The sequence below is a fragment of the Camponotus vicinus genome, unplaced genomic scaffold (genome assembly GCF_025532165.1).
Source record: "Camponotus vicinus isolate PSW18456_S1 unplaced genomic scaffold, iyCamVici1.0 SCAF_6, whole genome shotgun sequence".
Classification (NCBI taxonomy): Eukaryota; Metazoa; Arthropoda; class Insecta; order Hymenoptera; family Formicidae; genus Camponotus; species Camponotus vicinus.
The window spans coordinates 14,040,909-14,052,976 of record NW_028141978.1 but is presented as its reverse complement, the minus strand read 5'-3'; the positions used below and the strand labels follow the sequence as shown (position 1 = coordinate 14,052,976).

Below are 12,068 nucleotides of genomic sequence, written 5' to 3'. Positions count from 1 at the left end.
GCGATTCCTTTTCGGATTCTCCTGGCCAATTTATGTACTAAGCAGTGTATATAATGAGATTATTATATATTATATAATTATATAGAATGAGAGAAAATGAAAAAAATTGGAAAAGAATAAAAAGAGATATGAGAATATGAGAAAAAAAGAGAGAACATTGTATGGAATAAGAGAAAATAAAAAGTATCGTGCGAAGAGATGTGCGAAAATCAGAATGATTGAAAGAAAATGAAGGAAAATAAATTAAATTAAATTACAGGAAGATTAATCACTTTTAAAATATTAATTAATTAATTTTAATATTATGGTATTAATTTTAAAAGCTTAGAAAAAGAAAAAAAAATAATAATAATATATCTAAATAAATATAAATATAAATTAATTTAAATATAATAAATTTAAATATAATAATAAATATAAATAAATATAATAATATATTCTATCATTATAAACAAAAGACTATTGATCATAACCATTGATGCATCGATAAAATAATTATTTGATCTCTGATTGACTAAACAACCGCTCATGTTTTGTGAACGTTGCTAATGGATTTTTACAATCGATCGGTTCATTTATTGTTATGTATTTGGCATCACGATACTATCGCGTCGGTTGATTAGTTTCTATGATTCTTACATATATCTTTATTATATAACATTTTTAATATTTCGAAACATGATAAATCAAGAATATAACTTTGTAATCCTTGTATTTCTAATAAACGTAATTTTCAAAAGTTATATAATTATTTTTTTAGAAAAAAAAGCAGACTTAAACAATATATACACTTATATACATATATATGCACTATAAACATTTCAGCAACAATTTTTTTGGCGTGGAAGTGACATCTCGTTTTATTATCATGTTGTTTTTAATATCAATCTTCTTAATGACACGAACTAATCGAGTCATTAGATTAATGATATATAAATGATATTTATTAATGATATATATATATATATATATATATATATATATATATATATATGATTAATGATATGTAATATTTATAATACTGACTAGAACAACATTGACTTGATTTATTTAATATTCTAAATCCCAATGAGAGATCCAGATTATTAAACAAATTATTTTTGAGGAGAGGATCCCTCGTTGGGATTCGTAATATTAAACAGATTTTTCTCAATTGGATTGGTAAATGGGAAGTAGTCCATTTATTGTACGTATTAAAATATTCTGTAATTTGTAATTAACAATTCCATATTTTTTCTTAAAAACAACTATGTGTTTTCTTTACACCAATTGATTCCTCTCATTATTTTGTACATAAAAGTATTAAGGTAAGATAATCGAAAAATGAATATTTTTCAAGATATTTTATGATTTACGTAAAATTAAGAAATTATTTCAAGCCTCATAATTAGTAAAGTACTTAATGAAAACTAACTTAATTATAGTGTTTTGAAAAGATCTCGAGATGAGCTACAAGAATATGCAAAAATATATAGGGTATTCCATTTAAAAAAATTGAAGTGGCCTTCACGTGACCTTCAAATGACTCTTCAAGGTTAAACCAATGGTACCATCTTATGGCCCTCTCGAAACCAAACAACTTTTGTCTGAAACATTTTTCTCTAAAATGCTTTTTGAAAGAAAAGGGGTGTACGGGTGGTCTAGGACACCCTGTATATATATATATATATATAAATTAATGATACACACGTGCGTGTGTGTGTGTATGTGTGTGTGTGCGTTTGTATCATTAAGCAAAGTGGAATTATTCAACCGTCGGTATATCAAAACATAAAATTCTGATTATTAATATACTCTTGAGCTGATAAACGGCTATAAGTATAAGTCTGAGATTTACATTATCAGTTCAAGAAGATTCGTTTTGCTGACATGTATATCTGCTTGGCGAGATTTACAATTGCATTTTAAACATTTGAGTGTTTTAATTGATCGTGTTATTAGAAAATTTATCAGGTAATATATAAAATAAAATTTTATCATACTATTGCAAAATCCCAACAATGGTTAATAATACTATAATTATTTTAAGAGCATAATTTTAATATAAATATTTAATATAAATTTTTCAAATATCACAAGCTGTCAGTTTTATACGATTTTTTTTGTTATAATTTTATTAAATATATATTATAACAGAAGTATTTTTATAGAAATATGTTTAACAATTAGATACATAACAAAACAGAAAGAGAAATTCTTTTAAAAAATCACGATAATTATACAATTTGTATATTATATAAAAACACAATATAATAGAATAATGATTTTGATAAAAATCAAATAAAAATTAATAAAATAATTCTTTGTTTTGACTCAATTTGCGAATGTTAAATTAAATAGTTTTGGTTTATAACAAAAAACTCTGTTTATAAAACAATAAAAGTTTATTTATAGATCTAAAATATTTTCGAACAAAGATTTGCATACAAGTGAATTTTAAGTGGATATATTGTGATGTAATCGCTTAAGATTTTTATACATTTATACAGCTATAGATTAAATAAAATTATAACTAAAATACTAAAATGCTAAAAACAATTTATATGTTAAATGTTTGCGACAAGAATTAATATAAGAATTGATATAAAGAAAACTCTTGAGATAAGGAATACTCGCCCTAATTAATGATTTTGCAATAAGTTCTCGAAATTTTATCTTTTATAATAAAAAGCAATTGCAAGTAATGGTCAAAAAATTAAAAATATTTTTATTGGATTCATACATATTTTTATTATATAAATAATGAACAAATTTATCATACTTTTTCATGAATCTTTAAAGTTAATCATAAATAAAAGTTAATTATAAAAAAATGTACGATTAACGCATTTCAGTGATCTTTCTATTATTCTCTCCCTCTTTATATCTCTTTCTATTTAGGATTACCATTTAGAATCACAAGATAATTACAATTTTGTCGAAGAATTAATACCACTTATTTTGTGACACGTGTGAAGAATTAAAGAAACAATAAAGAGAAGAAGCTTAATTTAACAGTTAAGAATATCAACGTAAAGAAACGATGTTTATAAGTATATTGTTATTATTCATGTTTATTTTATTGATATATTATTATTACGTACATTATGGAAGAAATGGACGACTTCTTCATCTTTTACCGGGACCTCCGAGCATTCCGATTTTTGGTCATGCATTCCTAGCCCAAGTTTCAGCAGGCAAGTACAAAATTTCTACTCTATTTACGTTAATTGACAAATGACTCGTCATTCGTGCATACATTCAAAAATATTAAATTTATAAATCCTTTGCTCTAAACGTATACCAAGATTATTGCATACAGATTACATATCTGAGCACTTCCCTTTGGAATAATCATTTGTAATTAATTTTTTTTATTATTTGTCTGTTTTCAAGATTAAGATGCGTTAATATTAAAAATAACAATAAAATTAGCACTAAAATTTTTGAATCGATAATTAAAGATTAAATCATAATTGGCAAATTAGAGATACGGCGCAGTAATTGAAGCTCAAGAAGGGGACAACACTTCCTTGCTTCTGATTACTCGTATATTTTAAATTAAATATAATTAAATAATATAATTACATTAACAAGAATGAACATTTCAGATGATCTATTGATCCCTCTTCAGCGCGATATTAACAATATGCATTACAAAGTATTATATAAGTGTTTAACGCATCAAATTATAAAAATATCTGCCTTTGACCCGTAGATTAGTTAGAACGCATAGACGTTAGATTGTATCTCGCAGAAATCTGTTTTAAATAATTCTTCAAATTATTGTATTGTAATGTGCCAATGTGTTAAATCCCAAGTAAATCTAACAAGAAAAAATATGAATACAAAGAAATATTACATAATATACGTAATTTATGCAATATACGAAATATACGTAAATTAACTCTTTACATTTTAATTACTAGTCATAAACATGACTCATCAGATTCTGTGCTTTTTACAAATTGATAATGATATATCGTTGTGTATCTCTCATGTTGACTTGAGATTCAATTGGACTTGAGATGAAATTGGACATATTTCTTTCAATTTGCTATTTTATTACAGGTATGTCGATGATATATCTTTGGCGGTTCCCTTTTCCATGTTCAATGGAATCTTGGATATCTTCAACTCTGTTCATCCGAGATTTCAGTTTATGGAGGAAGGAATAATAAATTTAATTTCTTCGATGTTACGATAGTCGCGAACAATAATTTAATTGAATTTGAGATCATAAAACCACTTTTTCTGGGAGATATCTAAATTATAAATGGAATCATCCACTATGCTATAAGAGAGGAATAATTGTAGGACTGATGGATATCGTGCCTTTTTATTGTCACATCCCAGATTTCATCAAAAAAACTTTGATCTATGATAATGAGCATTCTCTTGAACAATGGTTATCCTCTGGCTTACATTTTCAATGTAATACGAGAACATCTGAGATTGCTATTAGCCAAGAATCAAGCAAATTTAGAGTTTAATGAGAACCATCCCTAGAAAAACCCTCTTCATATTTCAATACCTTACATATCAATAATGATTTTCGGAACAATTTAAACGAATTCTTAGCGATCATCACACGAGATTTATTTTATTTCGGCCTAGATAAATTTCGTAGTTTTGTCATAAAAACATAATGCCAAAAGATTCATACAGCAATATATAAAGTCTCATGTAATGTATTGTTGTCAATTGTAATGTTAAACAATTAATTAACACTACAATTGACAACAATATATTGTAACACATGTCTTCAAGCGTATTTGATCTATCGTATTTTGATCCAGTATATTGATTTTTTCGGAAGATAGTTCATATTATCTGAAAGCAGACTTGTAGATGGCGTTACTAACGCTGGTACAAATACTAACAAAGGAGTTTACAGACCCTGGATTTAACACATTGGCACATTACTGTACAATAATTTGAAGAATTATTTGAAATAATGTAAAATGTACCAGATATCTGCGAGATATAATTTAATGTTATCTACACTACGTTATTCTAACGTTATCTATCGAAGACAGATATTTTTATAATTTAATGCGTTATCACATTGAACTGAGGGGGGATCAAAAGATCATCCAAAACGTTCGTTTTTGTTAGTGTAATTATATTTAATTTGAAGTATACGAATAATCAGAAGGAAAGAAATGTTGTTTCTTTCTTGCACTCGAACTACTGCGCTGCGTTTCTAATTTGCTAATTTTGATTTAATTTTTAATTATTATTATTTGAAATAATTTTCAAATTTATTCAATTTTATTTAATTTCTGTATCGATATTTATAATATATTTTTTAGTGGAACAATGGAAATTATTGTGTATACTATGTGATAAGTATTATCCTATTATGAAAGTATGGGGATTATTCGAATTTGCTGTGTCTATCCGTCATCCAGATGATCTGGAGGTAATATGGAAATTTCTGGAAATATATAATTCTTTTTAGACATTACTTTAGCTAGAGATTTAGGTATCTTGTATTTCACAAGAAGATATTTGCTGAAAATATTTCTTAAAAACATAAAAAGGATTGATACAGAACTTTATACAGATTAGATTAAAATATGAGATACAATTAATAAATTATTTGTGTATCTGAGATTGAATGCTATAATAAATAGATGTTTCCGGTGATTTTAGAAGATATTAAGCAGCACTAAGCACATCGAGAAAAGTCGTTTATATAATGTGTTACATCCCTGGTTCGGCACAGGTCTCCTCACCAGTACAGGTAACATAACACTGTTAACATACAAACTTTTTTATTACAGTTTATTGTCGTATATTAAGGGAGTATTCTAGTCTAGCGAGTCGGATTTTTTTGGATATTTTGCAAGTATTTGATATGAAAAATATGCCTACAAAAAGATTTCCAATTTACAAAATTGACACAGTTATAGCACAGTTATAGCTCCCCGGTAGAGAGCGATCTCCGGCGCGCACTCGGCATTCGGGCCGCACGGTGCACAATAGAGCATTGTGTCGGCATTTATATTTCGGCTAGATTCGGCTAGTGAATTGCTGGAACGTTATTTAAGAGAAACACAAAATAACAACTAAAATTTTTTGAATTTATTGACTTTTGGACTTTTGCTCCAAAACATCTTCATTCTGGAGCAAAGATTGAAGTATAGCAACTTTTCTTATCTTCAATGAAGGATTTATACCGATTTTGAAAGTTACGAACTTAATGAGTCACTATTAGTCACAGCAAGCAAAGATGCAAATTCTTGGAACGAAGCTCGTATTACCCAGTCGAAACGGCGTTCAACTGATTTCGTTAGAGACGAAAAACTAAATCGCAGGGAAGAGAGAACAGCTCAGTAGGACTTTTATGAGCAGGAGAAAGGTCCCTTGTATGGCCCTGCACTAGCTTGATTGTAAGTAAAATTATCTCTATGTAATCAATGTGAAAATCTGTAAATACTTTTTTTGCTTCTGATGATATCTTATGATATCTCATGATGTCTCAAAAACCAGTTGATCAATTTGATATGAGTTGATCAATCAAATATGTACACATCTTCAGCATAAATATAGTTAAAGCCCCTCCCAAAATCAAGTCAAAATATTATTTTTTTAATTTTTACAGCTTTTTAATGGTGAAAAAGAATGGCAAAAATCGAAATTTAGTTTTCTAAATGACATTTTTTTAAATTTTCAATATTTTCTTCATTTCGATATCTATAGCCAAACTCATACTAATTAAAAATCTCTCTGGTTTTTTTGTTTTAGATTTTAGAAGCAGTACAGCCAGAATCATAAGAGCCATGGACTTTGGAGCCAAATTTCTTTTTATTATCTTATTCAATTTTGTGTACCGCACTTATTTATAATTATTTTTTAGTAAAAAAATTTTGAAATATACTTCAAGTATGTACATATAAATTTTTGGGATGCGGTGAGAAAAACCGCATCCAAAAAAAACAGACTTTTTTTTAAAAAATTTGCGAAAATAGCATACAAAATTTCGGCTTTTAGACTAGAATACTCCCTTAATACCCCCTTGTGTGAATATAATAACGCAAAGTTGAAAACAAATAATGAACTAAATAAATAAAAAAATAATAAGAATTGCTATACCGGTCGAAACGTTAAAGTTGTAAAAAATAAAAATAAATAAATCCGGTCGAAGATGACGCAAATATGATTTTTTGAAGTAACAGAATTTTCGTGTGACAAATAAATTACGCATTGTACAAACACATTCAATTTTAATAAGACTCACATCCTTTTGAAATAATTTTTCTCACTTTCACTCGAAATATTTAATACTTAATTATTTCGGTTGCACTGAAGTTTGTTATCAATTTATCTCTATCACAAAAAAATCAAATAACTACAATGAAATATTACATTTAAAAGAATGCTGTAAATGAAATCATATCGAGATAATTTTGCCGGATACATATATTCTCAACTAACTAAAAGTAATAGAGATGATCTCTCTATAAGATATTTCAGTTAAAAATTTTCAAATGTAAATCAAACATCATTATGTGACAGACATTTTTAATAAATTTTAGTATATTTTTTATTTATCAATCTATATAGATTTAAATTTTTATTTATGTTTTTATATTTTTTTATGATACTTTTGCTCATATTTTATAATATTTTTGTACTGACATTGATGAAACAAGGACCTGAATTAGGCCGAAACGTTTGTATCTCGATCTTTTATTTGATTTATTATAATTTAATATGAATTATTGATAATAATTGCATATATTTTGTTACGCTCGTACATCAGCGCTTGGTTTTTAACCTTTTGCAATTTGTTTTTGATATAAAGATTTAATTACAAAATAATAATTAAATTCAAGTTAATACTTTCAATACTTACCTTTTGTAATAATTTTATGAGAAGATATATTTAAAAGATTATAAAAGAATTTTGCGATATAAAAAGAAAAACGTAGAATAATATTGTTATTTAATAATGGGCAGTAAACATTAAACTAATTGTAAGAGAGACACTATAATATGTATATATCTTATATTCCATTATTTGTATTTATCGCATAATTTTATCTTGTTTTTGTTTCAGGCGTTAATTGGCAAGCACGGCGAAAGATATTAACTCCTGCATTCCATTTTAATATATTAAATCAGTTTGTTGATATCTTGATCAAGGAAAGTGATTGCATGACAAAATCTTTGAAGGATGTCGGAGGCACAGTTGTAAAGGATTTATTACCATTTATTAGTGAATATACCCTAAACGCGATATGCGGTAATATTCTAAATGACTATAACTTAAGAAAAGAATTTGTTTCTACACGAAGTATCACATGAACACACACACGCACACACACATACTGCGACGTAGATACACGCACGCATACGATGAACGGTACAATGAAAATAAATAATATTCGATTTTTTATTGTCAAAGCTATCAATTAAATATTTACTCGTAATAATCTTCGATTGTTCGATCTCGACACAGAGTGTCCCAGAATGGACGGACACGAAATGCACAGCTTGACTGTCCGTGCCAGAAGAAACAATTTTTCCTTTGGCAAAAATTTGTCTGAATACTACTTTTTAAATAAAAACAACTTTAAGCTAACGAATGAATGCTCTAGGCCAGATAGGCAGTTGAATCAGATATGGTGTACGGCATGATATTAGTAAAGTCGGATTTTTCGCGCGTAGTAATGATTAACCAGCGATGTATGAATTTATAGACGGAGGATAGACTTTGGCAGACTTAAGCAAACTCATCTAACTGTTTCAATTGAGTGATTAATAGTGATTATTATTTTGAATTTGCGATTTTAAGTTCAATTAAGTTGTGGAATTGAAAATATATGATTCCCATACTTTCTATAAAAAATATTTTTTATTTATTTATATTATCAAGAAATGTGTTTTGTTTAACAAATTCTTTTTTATTCAAGTTTAATAAATTTCTTATAATTATATACTTATAAATATATATATATGTATATCGCTAATCGTACAATAATTTCTAAAAAAAAAAACTTTTTTTTATTTTCACCGGTACATCTTTCTATTTATATTAAATACGTTATTAAGGCCGTGTTTATTGCGCATGCACGAAAATCCCGAGCTATTTGCCAATTGTACGGCTACATGGCGCTTGAGCCTGTACGCTATTTTATGTTTACTTTTTTTTAAAAACGTTGGATTCAAAATTATTCACATGTCATCTAATCTATTTATTTTATTTTCAAACGTTATTTCAGTGATATCATTTAGAAAATGTTCTTTTATTAAATAAATTGTATTCAAAATAGCGATATTGAAATATCATGCATAGTTTTTATAAAATCTTTAATAATATAGTCAAACTCTGTGCGCGCACCACTCCTGTGATTTATGCGTAATTTAATTAATTGTTACCGTTTAAAAAGTAGTATTTAAATGCACTTTTGCCAGAGGAAAAAGTTGTTTTTGCTGGCATGGACAATCATACTGTGCATTTTATGTCCACGATTTCTGGAAACTCTGTATAATAAATACATTTTAGAAACTGCCATGGGAGTCTCTCTGCAAAAATTCGGCGAATTCCAACAACAGTATCGAAATGCAATTCACGAAATAATTGAATTGATAGTTTATAGGTAATTTAATACATGAAAGTATAATAAATAATTGTGTGACATATCTATCCTGATCCTTCATTATAATGATATAGTTATACATTTTGAAAAATAGATTGATTATTAAAGTCATGCGAAGGTGAACAACTATTTATATCAATGTTAATATAACTATCGATTTGTTTAAGCCCGTAATTAGCAATTAAAATGTATTGTGCGTGCTTCATTAAATGTTTTATTTCAAATTGCTTTTAATCTTGAAACTATTGAAAAATTAAGAAAAATGAATTGTGTGGGCAAAATTTGTAGATTAAAAAATATTTAGCTTTGATAAAAAAATATTTAGCTAAAACAAAAATACAATGCTTTTAGAAGGATCTACATAACTTTTTTTTCACACATAGTTTTAAATTTTTTATATATTGTCTATAATCTATGATTATTTAGAGTTAAGATTACTCTATTACTTCATGATGGCTTTAAATAAAGCTTTTACAAAATAACATTATTATTGAAATTATATAACTATAAATGAATTTCGGTTTAGAATAACTAGGCCTTGGTTGCATAATGATTTATTATTCTCATTATCACCACAAGGAAGAAAACAAAAAAAAATCTTGAAGATATTGCATGGATTTACAGAGAAAGTACGTTATATGTCATGTTATCTCAAGTCCTTCAAACACTTTTAAAAATTACAATAAATCTCGTAATATTAATAACATATTATTAATATTTATAATGTAATACAATATGCCACTGGTATTTAATACAAAAATTAAATATCGTTCTTGTGTATAGGTTATCGCGGAAAGAAAACTTTATCATGATCGCACAAGTAATCGATTCTTAAAAAATCTTGGAGATGATAAAGAGACGGAGGCAGAAGATGTCGAAGTATTTGGAAGTATGTAAGAAATCAGAGCTTCTAACTTAAATTCAATTTCGCAATGTAAAATTATAAATTATACTTGCACTAAATTAAACTATTTACATTAAATATATATATAATGACACGAAATGATGCGTTATATGTCCGATATAAAAATAAATTATTGCTATTTTTAAGAATTACTATTTGTAAGGAAGTTTAAATTTTAAACGAGAACAATGTTATATATAGTTAAAGCGTGATATACAAAAATGTGATAATCGTTAATATGCCTTGCTTATTTCTAGTAAAAAAAAAACGGCTAGCCATGTTGGACCTTTTAATAGCCGCATCTCGAGAAAGTTCTTTAACTGATTTGGACATAAGAGAGGAAGTCGATACTTTCATGTTTGAAGTACGCATATGTAATATTTTTTTTAATTTTTTGTACATATTATCTAAGCACATAAAACAATATGATGATCTGATTACAGGGTCATGATACTACAGCAGCGGGCATAATGTTTGCTTTATTATTATTAGCTGAACACAAAGATGTTCAGGTACTTCTCAATATTTTATGATATATTATTTAAATTGCAATTTTTATTTAAAGTAATACAAATATCAAGTTTTTCTTTACAGTGTATTTTTCTATACGTAAATCAATATATAAAAATTCCGAAAAAATTAAAACATCTCAAAACAAATATGAACAATATGTTTTGATTTATTACAAATTTATTTATATTTATGCATATAAAAAAATTGAAAAATATATTTTAATTATTATTATCGATGTCATAGGAACGTGTGAGGGTTGAAGTTAATACTATAATGGAAGAGAATGGAGGGAAACTTACCATGAAATCATTGCTAAATTTATCATATTTAGACAGATGTTTAAAAGAAGCGCTACGTTTGTATCCCAGCGTGTTTTTAATATTACGAAATACTGCGGAAGATGTAAAACTACGTAATTAATCACTTTATGTCACATAACACGAAGCATATATTATCAATCGTAAAATTTAATATATTATATTACATTTTAAAAATACAATATTATGTACATTTTATTTTTCTCAAAAAATTCTTATTTTTGAAATTTTTTAATTTTTTATTTTAAATTTTGAAATTTTGTAATACTTTTCAGATTCATATATTGTACCTGCTGGAACGAACTTACATCTTAATATTTACGGGGTTCACAGAGATCCTAATTTCTGGCCAAATCCAGAAGTATTTGATCCAGATAGATTCTTGCCCGAAAAGATACGGAATCGTCATCCTTATTCCTATTTACCATTCAGCGCAGGACCAAGAAATTGCATAGGTGAATTGGTTGTGATTTTCGTTTCTCTTCATGCTGATAGTTTTTGACAGACTTTGAATTTTATGTATTATTAGGTCAACGATTCGGCATGTTGGAATTGAAGGCTATGATAGCTCCTTTGGTGCACAATTTTTATTTGGAGCCCGTTGAATATTTGAAGAATATTCAGTTGAGGACCGATATGATACTTCGTCCTTCTCATCCGGTTCATATCAGATTTATCCCCATCAAATGCAAATAGCCGTTTAAAACTAACTCAAATACTATATGAATGTAAGATGTGCAAATT

General features: G+C 27.1%; 1 protein-coding gene across 2 annotated transcripts; it reads left to right on the top strand.

Moving 5' to 3' along the window:
• The first annotated feature begins 1,814 nt into the window (after positions 1 to 1,814).
• On the top strand, positions 1,815 to 11,944 carry LOC145973651 (cytochrome P450 4C1-like). 2 transcript variants are annotated; one of them, XM_083103172.1, is made up of 12 exons: positions 1,854 to 1,953; positions 3,094 to 3,176; positions 5,295 to 5,404; positions 5,638 to 5,728; positions 8,048 to 8,233; positions 9,497 to 9,590; positions 10,117 to 10,219; positions 10,374 to 10,479; positions 10,752 to 10,858; positions 10,938 to 11,006; positions 11,251 to 11,419; positions 11,600 to 11,944. In XM_083103172.1, exons 3-12 carry the CDS (start codon positions 5,345 to 5,347, stop codon positions 11,824 to 11,826), a joined length of 1,212 nt encoding a protein of 403 aa, XP_082959298.1. In that variant the 5' UTR covers positions 1,854 to 1,953; positions 3,094 to 3,176; positions 5,295 to 5,344; the 3' UTR covers positions 11,827 to 11,944. The 2 variants fall into 2 exon arrangements, with proteins under 2 accessions (XP_082959297.1, XP_082959298.1); XM_083103171.1 differs by lacking the exon at positions 11,600 to 11,944 and having other exon boundaries at positions 1,815 to 1,953; positions 2,881 to 3,176; positions 10,752 to 11,281.
• Positions 11,945 to 12,068: the final 124 nt, after the last annotated feature.

Coding starts and splice junctions, on each gene's coding strand:
- LOC145973651 (XM_083103172.1), top strand. CDS start 5,345: ATGAAAGTATGGGGATTATTCGAATTTGCTGTGTCTATCCGTCATCCA. Junction 5,405..5,637: donor GTCATCCAGATGATCTGGAG/GTAATATGGAAA, acceptor CGGTGATTTTAG/AAGATATTAAGCAGCACTAA. Junction 11,420..11,599: donor TGCGGAAGATGTAAAACTAC/GTAATTAATCAC, acceptor AATACTTTTCAG/ATTCATATATTGTACCTGCT.